The sequence below is a fragment of the Antechinus flavipes genome, chromosome 3 (genome assembly GCF_016432865.1).
Source record: "Antechinus flavipes isolate AdamAnt ecotype Samford, QLD, Australia chromosome 3, AdamAnt_v2, whole genome shotgun sequence".
Lineage (NCBI taxonomy): Eukaryota > Metazoa > Chordata > Mammalia > Dasyuromorphia > Dasyuridae > Antechinus > Antechinus flavipes.
In genome coordinates this window covers 313,348,463-313,361,121 of record NC_067400.1, presented here as the reverse complement: position 1 = coordinate 313,361,121, position 12,659 = coordinate 313,348,463, and the positions used below count along the sequence as shown (strand labels likewise).

Here is a 12,659-nt window from a genome sequence, read left to right as displayed (position 1 = left end):
TCTCCATGATTGTGCTAACACCTGGATATTCCCATTTGGGAAATAATAATAGTGATAGTAAGTCAAGACATGAGAGGTGATCAGATCTCCAAAGGAGAGAGCATATAAAGAGAAGAGAAGGCCCTTGGAGAAATCTAAAGTGAGAGCAAGTTTATAGGTGTTCTAGGAAGGACAGTGGTAGTATTAACCCCACTAGATCACTGATTGATAAGGTTCACCTTGTCGAGGAAGGGATCAGAAGGATGGCCTTACTTTTCTTAGTGAAGAAGTAAAGAACTCATTTGTAAAGAAAAGGAGGAGTGGGTAGGCTTGAGACTGTAAGGACAAGAGACAGTTTGAAACAGCTGCTATGGGGAGCAAATATTGTAGTGGAATTAGAATACCTGAATTCATGTCTTGACCATCACTAACTAGCCACATGACTTAGGAGAAGCCATCTTACTTTTCTGAACTTTAGTTTCTATCCCTCTAACATGAGTATGTTGGACTAGGCCAGAGGTTTTAAAATTTTTTCTTTTTTTGGAACTCTTTTGGCAGTCTGGTGAAACTTGTAGGTTATTCAGAGTAATGTTTTTAAATGCATGAAATAAAATACATAGGCTTAAAAAGGAAACTAGTTAGATTGAAATTCAGGAATCAAAAAAAATTATTAAAAATAAATTCATAGGCATCAGGTTAGGACATCTTGGTCTAGGCAATCTCTAAGGTAGCACCTTCTGGTCCAAACTAAAGTTCTATGAGTCTGTCGGAAATGAACAAAAAGATTGTTAAATAGCATTAAGGGCCAAATTGAAGAAAATAGCACAAATTTATAGTGAACCCTGGTATATATACTCAGGACAAAGAATTGAGAAGGTAGATGACATGGAGCTACACTGTTTCGCATGATTGGGGAATTATCAGGTTAGGAACAGTCAGGTATAAATAATAAAGCTGGTTTGAGTTTGTCCTTTGGGTAGATCTATTGAACTGAAGCAGCTGGTAGCTTTGGGGTGAAGGGAAGGAGAGAATGTAGGAATAGAAGCTCCTTTAGAGAAAGAATTGTTACATTTCTTTTATTTATGTTCTAAGTACCTCTCATGGCACATATTATTAGTAGGTATGTATTTAATCCTTAATGATGGATTAATTAGAATTATAACAGGTATAGTTATATGGTGATAGTATTAATAAGAATTACAGCAATGATATTTCCATACATTTTGAAGTTTTATTTATCTTTGTTAGAACCAGAAGTTATCCATTGGAAGTTAGATTTAGAAACACAGTTAGATTTTAGATTTTAAAGCAGACTATCCTCATTACCCTTCCACAAGAACCTTAGATTCTGTTCCTTGAAGGCTGGCCTTTTATAGACAGAATTTTCACCTTATCTTGCCTGGTACCTAGGCCTCCACAATCACTTCCTAATCACTTCCATACCATTTGTCTCAATCCACCCCGACCCCTCTTCTAATTTATGGGTTGTAATTCTTCTATTAGAATGTAAGCTCTCTAGAACAGGCCAATCTTGCTTATACATATATTACCAGTTCTTATTATAATTCCTGGTACATAATAAGTACTCAGTAGGTTATTTCTTATTTATTCATTCTTAACAGACTCTAACAATGGGAATATCCTAGATAATGAGGGAGGACCAATATTACAAACTTAGTGATCTCATCAAATTCCATAAATATTTATTAAAAGTTTGTTATGTGCCAGGCATTGTGATAAGCATTGGGAATATAATTAAGAAAAATGAAGGCAGTCCCTGCCTTTAGAGAGTTTATAATTTAATGGGGAAAGATTATATAGGATGCTAGAGAACAGCAGGGGGATGGGGTAAAGGGGGAGAGTAACGGGGGTAAGAAAAGATGAGGGAGATTTTCTTGTTTCATGGAGTTTAAACCAAGTATTGCTACTGATAGAAAGTAGACAGCTGAAAAGTTCAGATTCTAGGTTGTGATAAAGGAAGTCTTTGGGAGGAGTTTAGTGCTCCCTGTACTGGCCTTCTAATCAGAGGGCAAAAGAAGCTGAGTGAGTTAAAGTATTTATCAGATCCTGTGCATGCAAAGATCATCTCTATGTAGAAGATTCTCAGATCTGTTTTTCTAGCCATAATCTATCTCCTGCCCTCTGGTTCCATTTTACAAACTCTTGGATGTTCCATAGACATCTCAAACTCACGATGTCCAAAACTGAACATACTCATCAACTTAACTCCCAAATTCTACTTTCTTTTGAACTTTTCTAATCCTACCTAGAATTCCTACATCCCTAGGCTCTGGATGCCAGAGGAGGCACAATGTAGCTGTCATCCCAGCTTCTTCCATCCACTCACTTGAGATATACATTCTATAGCCGAGTCTCATTTTCTCTACTTTCATAACATCCCTTTTATAATCCTCTTCTTGCTCCTCAATAAAATGCGTCCCTGGTACAAGGCTCTTGCCAACTTACACCTGGACTATTATAATAGCCTCCTGATTGGGCTCCCTGCTTCTTGATTCTCGCCTCTTCATTCTGTTTGTCACTTCCTAAACCAGAGCACTGACCATGTCATACAAATTCCCTCCCTTACTTCATTAGTAAACTCTACTCAATCCCTATTACTTCTAGGATTAAATCTAAAATCCCTTGTTCAACTTTTAAAGCACTTACTGCTCAGCTCTCTTTTACCTCTTTAGTCTTTTATGCCTCCTGAACGCTCTTAAGATCCAGCAGTACTGGCCTTCTTACTGTTCCTTGAACCTGACACTATTTCCTGAAAGGGCATTTTCACTGGCTGTACTTCATGTACAGTTCTCTCTCCTTGCTACTATCTCCTGGTCTCCCTGACTTTCTTCAAGACTTAGATTAAATTTTACTTTCTCCAGGAGTCCTTTTCTTGTCCTCAGTGAAAATGCCTTCTTTCTGATATCACCTCTCATTTATCTATTGGATATCTTTTATATGTATAGTTGTTTGCATGCTGTCTCTTCCATGAGAATGCAAACTCCTTGATAATGGGCCCTATTTTTATTTTTATCCCCTGATCCTTACTGAGTGTTTAATGAATTCATGTTGATAATGAGAAGGAGGAGGAAGAGGAAGAGAAAGAGAGGGGAGAGGGAAGAGAAGGAGGAAGGAGGAAAGCAAAATAGTGATAGTGGGTTGATGACAGAGGGGTTGATAAGTCTACCAGAAGTGCCTTGTTGGTAATTGAGGTTTTTGAAAGGTTGTTTGAGATGGCTCTACTGGATTCACTTTAAAAGGATCTTTTCTGGTTTGGAAGGCAATGGCATATCATCTGATGGAGACTCCCCAAGTCTTCCACTTTTCCAGGAGATGATTAATTGTGGGAAATGGAGTTGAGAAGACTACCTAAAGCTCCAGGGAAGTTCTTATTCACTTGATCAATAAGTATTTGTTTCTGTGCCAGATACTGTGGAGCTAGGTATTGGGAAGGGGAAAGAAAGTAGGAAGTGGGGCTCAAGGGAAAAGAGATAGGGGAAGTGGAAGTGGGAGGAATAGAACAAGATTAAGAGATATGTGCCAGTCACTGTCCTAAACACTGGAGATATGACTATCAGGAGGCAAGACAACCTTTACCCTCAAGGAACATACATTCTAATGAGAGAAGATGACAAATAAAGAGAATTGTGGGAGAGAAAAGGGTAAATACTTGCTGCAAAGCAGAAGGTGTGGAGGAAGAAGAGTTATCTTTGGGAGTTCATCCATGGATTACAAAGACAAAAAAAGAAATACTGCTGGTGAGGAGCTCACAATCTAGTTGGGGAGGCAATATATATTTTTCACATATATATGTATATATATGTATGTGTGTGTGTGTGTGTGTGTGTGTGTATAAAGTAATAGGACAGGAAATAAGCACAGTAGTTGGGAGAATCAGGAAATGCTTTGAATAGAAGTTGGCACTTGAACTGAGTATTAAACTGGATGGCTGTGGAAGAAGGTGTGGATTTTAGGCCTGGGAGAATAAAGATGGGGGTAGGACTGGAGAGTCCACAGAGGTGGGAAATTGAAGTTTGTGTATCAGGAATAGAAAATAGGCCAGTTTGACTAAACTGTAGTGTAGGTGAAGGGAAAAAAAAAAGTAAAAAGGCTAAAAAAAGTAGATTAATGCTTGACTGTGAAAAACTAAATACAGTAATTTATCCTTGAAATAATAAGGAATCACTAGAGTTGATTGAATAAGGGATCAAGGTAGTCAGATCTGTACTTTATGAAAATCACTTTGTCATCTTTATGTAGGATAGATTAAGGTTGGGAGAGACTTCATACAGGGAGACCAATTAGGAGGTCATTGTAATAGTCAGAAAGAGACACATTTCTTTTTTGGGAGAGGGAGGTCCTTAGTCTTAGGAAAAGGATATCTCACTTGGATCCTAACACTAAAACCTAGAAAAAAGCTACTTTAAAAAAGCAGAAACATTGTTCAAACAAAAGAGAGAAACTCACCAAAAAAACGCATTATTCAACTAATATTTCCATTGTACAACAAACCTTATTTATCAGGCATTCTGGGGACAATGGGGTATTCTGAGTAAATGAATTCATAATCTAATCAAAGTCTAACCTTTTAGGTGTCCAAACTTTACTTTAACTTTTCCTTTTCTTTATTTTGTAAATAAAGTGTATTAAACACAATTTAACCTTTTCTTGATGATTCAGGGTCATCATTATAGATATCCCCAAAGGTGTTTAGAAATACTTCATACTCACTTTGCCCTTTCCTTGAATTCCCTCACTGCTCTATTACCCTACTTAGTATTTAATTCAGTTCTTTCCCTGTGTCTAAATCTTGTTTGTTAGATTCAAGAATCTGCTTTTCACTGAGCCCTTCCCTTTCAATATGCTTTCTATGACCTCTGCATTTTGTTTCCCCTTTCCATTTATAGATCAGGATAGAACTGAAAATTGGAGATATGAAAAAATGCTCTGTATCATTATTGATTAGAGAAATGGAAACTTGAACAGTCTTGAAATACCATTTTATACCTATCAGATTGGCTAAAACAATTAAAGGGAAAAGTGATAAATGTTGGAGGGGAATATAGAAAAATTGGGACACTAATTCATTGTTGCTGGAATTGTGAACTGATCCAGCCATTTTGGAAAGCAAATATCCAAAGGTGATTAGGGGTAAAAAAAAACAACACCTATATGTTCTGAAATATTTATAACAACTCTCTTTATGGTGGCAAAGAATTGGAAATTGTGGGAATACCTGTTAACTGGAGAATGCCTAAACAAATTTTTTGCATATGGTTGTGATGGAATGTTACTGGGCTGTAAGAAATAATGAACTTGATGATCTTAGAAAATACATGGATAGACTTGAATGAAATAATGAAGAATGAAAGGGGCAGAACCAGAAGAGATTATATGCAAAAACAGCAATGTTATAGTAAGAGCAACTTTGAGCAAATAAGTCATTTTGACTATTATAATCTATGTTATCTTCATCCAGAGAAAGAATAGAAATATGTATAGAATAATCACACACACACACACACACACACACACACACATATATATTCACACACACACACACACATATATGTTTGTGTCTGATAGATGGGGTGGGAAAGGAAAAAAAGAAATTTAAATGATAACTTCAATAATATTTAAAACGAATAGCAAGCTATATATAACAAATTTGCAGTTTCATGTACAATTATCTTTTTTATTATATTATGTAATAGAAATACTTGTTTTATTTCATAACCTAAAATAATTTTTTAAAAAGGTAAACAAAAGAACTGAAGGTTGCCAAGGGAAGTCAGATAAACAAACCTTAGTTTTGTATGTAAAGTTACTTTGAGTAGGGAGAAGGTATTTTCATTAATCATGAATATCTATATGTTGGATAGAAACTGGATGAGCAGTAAACTCTGTCAGAGCATTCTCCTACTGATGCTGAATAGTTTTAAGTCATTGAATACCATGATCTCCAAAGGATTAAAGTTGTGAGTCACTCAAAGAGCAGTAGAGAGGAACATGAATAGTCTATAAGACATTGCCAGCCACAAATTATGATTATAAAGAATGTTATCAAGAAGCTTTATGACTGAAAAGGGAAATCCTCTGGTTATGTGATGAAAATGAGGGAAAACTGACCAATATCTTGTGTTTTCAATCACTGTTATCCAGAAGTTGGTATTGACAGCTAAAGGAAGGCCCCAACACAGCAAATAGACTCTCTGTGGAAGATCAGTAGCCAGTTGTCCTTCATCTTTTCCTGACCTTGCTTGTGACTCTTTGGACTTGGACACAGTATGTGTACTTTGAGCTCCCTTTTATATGTTGGCTTCTCTCATTAGAATATAACCTCCTTGAGGTCAGGAACTGTCTTTTTGCTTATATTTGTATCTCTGGGGCTTAGGTACTTAATAAATGCTTTTTGATCACTTGACTTAACTAAACATGGAATTGAAACATGAATAAAATATCAGAACTATCAAACTAAAAGAACATTACTGCACTTCTTTCTTAGGCATAAAATGCTTAGACTTTGTGTCTTCTGTTTTTATTAGTGGTCATTTTTAAGTTTTTAAAAATTAACTTCCAGGTTGTGGTGACTTCAGACAATCGAATTACCTAAAGCTATGACCGGTGAATTAGTGATTATTACTAAAAAGAAATTATTTTCATTACAGTCACTGGGAAGACAATAATTATGCAAATAGTGATGTTTTGCAGAAATGTTACATTATTGAAACTGATAAAATAATAATACCATAATAGTATCGGGGTACAAAGTAACATCCTGAATTCTAGAACACCAGTTTGCATAGTGATGTTTCAAGTGAAAATTGTTATAATTAATTCAACTCATTCTCTATATAACTTAGTTAATAACTGAAATTTGTTATTACTGCCTTAATTTTGTTGGACTGAGACTTGCAGCATCTTATGAAATGTCAGTTTTCTTCCATTATTTAATTTAATTTTGAACTTACCTTTCCCCCCCCTTCCTTATGGTGTTATGACATTGATTGATAATGTAGACATCATGGACAGAGGATTTCTGGGTTTCTACAGGTCATATAACAACTGTAAGGGACTGTAAAAACATGTAGTCCAGTTCCAGCTTTTTATTTGTTTTAACAGATGAAGAAACTGAGACTATTTAGCTTAAGTGACTTACTTAACTTCATGCAGGTGATAAATGCCAGAAGTTGTATTTGAACTCATCCCTCTGACTCCGGATTGCTTTTTCACTTATACCTTTCTACCTGTCTGTATGTGGCAGAGAATTTCACAATATTCCTATAGACAAGGTAGAAAAATATGGGCTAGATTCTAGTATATATTGGTGGATTTAGATATGAATGAATGACTAGACTCACAGACCTTTTGGAGAGAGGGTTCTAGTGGAAATGTCATAGATTGGTGTCCTTGCTCCAGTCCAGTTAAGCGCTTTTTATCTATGGCTTGGATGAAAGCAGAGGTGATCTGCTTACCAAATTTGTGAATGACAGGAAGCAGGAGGGATGCCTTATATGCTGGATGACAAAAGAGAGAGACTATAAAAGATTTAAATTAACTGTAATGATGGCTCAAATTTAATGATAGGAGAATTTATAGGAATGAAAGTAAAGCTCTACATTATAGCTTAAGAAAATCAATTACAAAAGTGCCTATATTAACATTGTAAAAATTGGGGAAGGGGAGGAGTAGGATGGAAATGAAGATGAAGGGACCAAGTTGATATACACAATGGTGGGTTGAGACATGTAAAATCTTTAGAGAGCAGAGATCCACTTATTTTGCTTGCCCTTAGAAGGCAAAACTAGAAGTGATGAATAGAAATTGTAGGCAGATTTTGGCTTGATGTAAGGAAGAAATTCCCTAACAATTGGAGCAGTTAAAGAGTAGAATGAGCTTCCTTAAAAAAAGATAGCAAGGAGGTCTGAAAGTCCTAGATGTTCTAGAAAAGATTCCTTATTAGGTACACATCTTAAGATTATATTTTTGCTTTTGCACTTATTTATTTATGCCTTTCAAGAATTTCAGTTTGGGTGTTTCCTTGTGGTGTTTATATTTGGTTTTGATTTTTATTTTCTAAAAAAAAATTCAGTGGAAAAAAAGGAAAGTGTAATTTATATTCTCCTTTAAAACATTATCTCAACCTGGCATTTAAAGCCCTTCTTAATGTTGCTTGCCTACCTTTCCGGTCTTTTTTCTTATTATTTCTCATATAACTAGCATTTCAGTCAGATCTATCAGGACGAATTTATTAAGAACCTGTGCTAGGCATTGGAGGGTTACGAAGACCAAAATGAACAAATTTTGCTCTTAAGGAGCAGTGAGGAGAGACAACATGTACTTATATAAGTAAACATGAAATAAGTAGTAATTGGAAGATGAGCAAAGATATAAAGAACATGATCTTGAGTTGAGCTTTGAAAGAAGTGACAGAGAGGAAAGAGGGAGTGCATCCCAACCAGTGCAAGTGCATAGAGATAAAGGTCATGTAGACCACATGAAGTTCTGTGGGTCAGGAACAGAAAAGAGTTTGGCATGAGTATAGATTGCAAGAAGAGTGATATCTGCTCAGATAGATAGGAAAGATAGGTTGGAGTCAAATTGTGATGGGCTTGAAAAGCCAAATAGAGAAGAGAATTTATATTTTATCCTAAAGCAGATGTGAGGTAATCTTAAATGGGGAGGCACTAGCAACTGGAGAGAACTGAGAAGAATTTGATATGGAAAGTATCAGGTGAATCTTAAAAGAAAACCAAGGATTCCTAGAGATGGCAGTGAGGAGGAAGAACATGCTAGAGGCTGGACAACCTCTGTAAAGGCAAAGAAACATGCAGGGAGGTTGGATGCCTTGAGAAATACCAAGGAGGACAGTATGGCTAAATAATGGAGGATCTATAAGGAGGATTATTAAGAATTCTCATCAAAGCTGCTTTTTTTCTATTCTAAATTCTCCTTTTCTTTTCCACTCCTAAATATTCTTTTTGTCATTATCCATGCAGACCAAATCCAGGGAACAGTCACTCTTCGTAATATCAGCTCTGTCTCCTCTGGCTTGTACCAGTGTGTGGCTTCTAATGCCATTGGGACCAGTACTTGTCTCTTGGATCTTCAGGTCATTTCACGTGAGTCAATCCAAGCCCAATGTTTAGTGTTTCCTGATTCTGGAACAAGAAAGCATGGATTCAGTCAGATGTTTTGAAGAATAGGGTAGTCTGATTAGTTGGTCAGTAAACCTTTATTAATTATCTACTATATACTAGACAGTCTGCTAAGCTCTGGGGGATACAAAAAGAAGTAAAAAAAAATTCCTGATTCAAGCTCCTAATATAATGCAATAAGTTAATTAATGATTATGTTAGAGTTAGAGAGAAAACTCTTCTCTTTGTTAATATACTTTCTGCCAATTGTCCTTGAAAATTTTTCTGAGACAGGATTTCAATAGGCACCTAGGTGGCTCAGTAGGATACAGCACTGGATGTGGAGTGAGGAACCTCTGACTTGCTATTTTGCCTCAGACACTGGAGAAGGAAATAGCCAACCACTTCAGCATCTTTGCCCCAAAAACCTCATAGACAGGATGATCCATGGGTCACACAGAATCTACATGGAATTGTGGATATAGTGCCAGATCTGGGATCAGGAAATCATCTCCCTGAATTCAAATCTAGCCTCAGATACTTACTAGCTATGTGACCTGGGCAAGTCACCCAACCCTATTTGCCTCAGTTGCCTCAACTGTAAAATGAACTGGAGAAAGAAATGGCAAATCATCCCATATCTTTGCCAAGAAAATTCCAAACGGGGTGAAGGAGAGTCTGATAGGACTGAAAATGACTGAATGACAACAAATGATTTCATTGGTATGGATATAGCATTGTGGATTCATATATTTAGCATTGGAAAGGACCCAAGAGTCTGTTTTAGTTCAGTTCCCTCATTTTGCAGAGGAAGAAACTGAATTTAGAGTGGTCATAGATTTTTGAACTAGAAGGGACCTTAGAGATAATCTAATCCAACTCCCTCCCTTTAAAAATTGGGAAACCAGGGCCCAAGACTATTAAGTGACTTATCCAAGGTTACACAGGATATCCCCTATCCCATTTTCTTTTAGATGGGCCCTATGGTTTCACTGGGAAAGATGTCCTGGGCTGGGAAACTCCCTATTCTGAATGAGAAGCAGCATGCAAAAATATTAAATTCTTTGTATGTGTCAAATCTTTTTTTCCTTTGAGGCAATTGGGGTTAAGTGACTTGCCCAGGGTCACACAGCTAGGAAATGTTAAGTGTCTAAGGCCAGATTTGGACTTAAGTCTTCCTGACTTCAGAACTGGTGCTCTATCCACTGTGCCACCCAGCTGCCCCTGCATAGGCCAAATCTTATGCAAAGCACTGGGGGTGGAGGGAGGGGAAACAAAAGGGAGAAATAAGGGAGGGAAGAAAGGAGGGAGAGGGAGAGGGGAAGGGAGGGACAAAGAGAGCACATTAATGCTCTCAAAGAACTTGCACTCATAATTAGGAAAATTCAACTGCATAGTAGATGCATTTAATTTGGGGGGAGAGGTCCTCTCCTTACATCAGCAAGTCAGGTGACAGTTTTGGGATCTGGGACCCAGGTCAGGTGGTAAGGTGTGGTTGTCCTCTGTCTCACTGGGAAGTACTGAATTGGTAACTCCTATCTCATCATAACTTGTGTGATCACCCCTGCACCTAGGGGAAGGGGTGAATGGAGAGATAGAGTAGGAGGAGAATGGTAGGTCAGCACCTTCTCTACAACCTGTAGTCCTAGAGAATCTTAACCCGGTTTGTCTCAGTTTCCTCCTCTGTAAAAGGAGCTGGAGAAAGAAATGGCAAACCACTCCAGTATCCCTGCCAAGAAAACCCCAAATGGGGTCATTTGGACTGAAAAGCTTGTGGTTCAGTCAGTGGACTCTTCAGGGTCTGGAAATTTTCCCGAGGTCACACAGACAGGATATGTCATTTGTAGGACTTGACCTCTCGACTCTGAAACCAGCTCTCTCCTCCATGTCACCCTGGCAGAAGTCACATTATGATGATTAATTTTCATTCAACTACTGTCCCACAGAAAATGTAGGAAATTGGGCTGAATTTTTGCCATCCTTACAATGAATCCTTGACATTATTGTTCAGTGATTTTCAGTTGTATCCATCTCTTCATAACTACATTTTTTTTGGCAAAGATACTGGAGTGGTTTGCCTTTTCCTTCTGCTGCTCATTTATAGGTAACGAAACTGAGACACACAGGGTTCAGTGATTGCTGGGAAGTGTTGGAGGCCAGAGTTGAATCCATGAAAATGAGTTTTCCTGACTTGGGACCCAACATAAAGATGGAATGAAAATCCTAGACAGCTCATTAGTGGAGATTCCGGTGTGTGTGAATGAAACAGACTGTACATCCTGAGTGTTAGGTGCTTTCTTGGTGGCATCTCTTGTGTTTTTACAATATTGAGCCAATGCTGTTTTTCTTTTTTCAATGCATGTCACAGCCCAGCCCAGGAGTATTGGTGTCATTGCAGGAGTCGTGAGTAGTGCTGCGGTTGTCGTTATCCTGTGTCTTATCTTGATGCTTGTGGCGTTCTTTTACTGGAGAAACAGAAATAAAGAGGAAGAGGAGGAAGAGATCCCTAATGAGATAAGGTTTGTCAAAGTTTGGACTTGGTGACATAGCTAGCTACAGGTTGGTTGTCTCTTTATATTTTTGTTGCTTTGGTAATGAAAATTTCCTTACTGGTTTTTCAGCCATGGATGGTTTTTAAGATTATAACAGTGATTAATGCCCGTGTATAATTTTTCAGGTCCTAGCACAGATTTTGTGACCACTGTCAATATCCTTAGGATGATTTATTTAGGACAAACTTGCAAGATTCTTATGCATAGACCATACCATCCCACCCACATACCTCATGACATGATGAAAAAAAATGCTATTTTAAATCTGTGACTGCATCCTATGTTGCTGACTATTTTGTAGCTTTGGGGTTGGATTTTCAAATGATAATGTCATCATCAAATTTGTATTTTTTTCTTAATTATCCAACATGGCTGCAAATCCTGCTTAAGTGAACTTTTCTGGTGTCCTTTCTCTTTCTAAATCAGAATATCAGAAGGGACAATTTTTGATGCCTAGAATCTATCACTGATATGGGACATAAGTCCGGTGTAAAGCATGAGTCAGACAATACAATATTGAGACTACTCTATTCATCTGTTTTAAAAACTTTTTTTTAAACAAATAGGGATAAGGACAAGATCTGTGATAACTAGCTCCTAGTGGAGAAAATTCCCTCCATACCATTGGAGGCTGGCACTTTCTTTGCAAATTAAATCTAAGAAAATTGTGTAGAACACTGACAAGTGAAGTGCTTTGTCTAAAGGTAAAGCTAATATGTGTTCAGAGTTATACTAGAAACTATTTCTTCTAGGATCTGAGGCCAGTGTACTATTCACCATGCTACATTATCTTAATTTGCCTTTTCTTCTTCTGTCAAATTCCTTTACAATATGCTACCCCACTGGTCCCATAAGTGAGTTTTCCCTTTTCTCAAATAGGTTTTTTTTTTTTAATTCAACAAAACCAACCAGAACTTCCAACTTTATCTGATGGCATTTGTAACATCCTACTCCTATGATCCCTGCTTCTTCTGTTAAAATAGATCCATCT

General features: G+C 37.2%; 1 protein-coding gene across 2 annotated transcripts in view; it reads left to right on the top strand.

Annotated features, from left to right (window-relative positions):
* The window catches only part of IGSF11 (immunoglobulin superfamily member 11), a 210,426-nt gene that overhangs the window by 184,823 nt on the left and 12,944 nt on the right, over positions 1 to 12,659 (top strand). For both annotated transcript variants that reach the window (XM_051985329.1, XM_051985330.1), the window contains exons 5-6: positions 8,979 to 9,101; positions 11,485 to 11,635. In XM_051985329.1, coding sequence (XP_051841289.1) covers positions 8,979 to 9,101; positions 11,485 to 11,635 — 274 coding nt within the window. The remainder of the gene's footprint in view (positions 1 to 8,978; positions 9,102 to 11,484; positions 11,636 to 12,659) is intronic.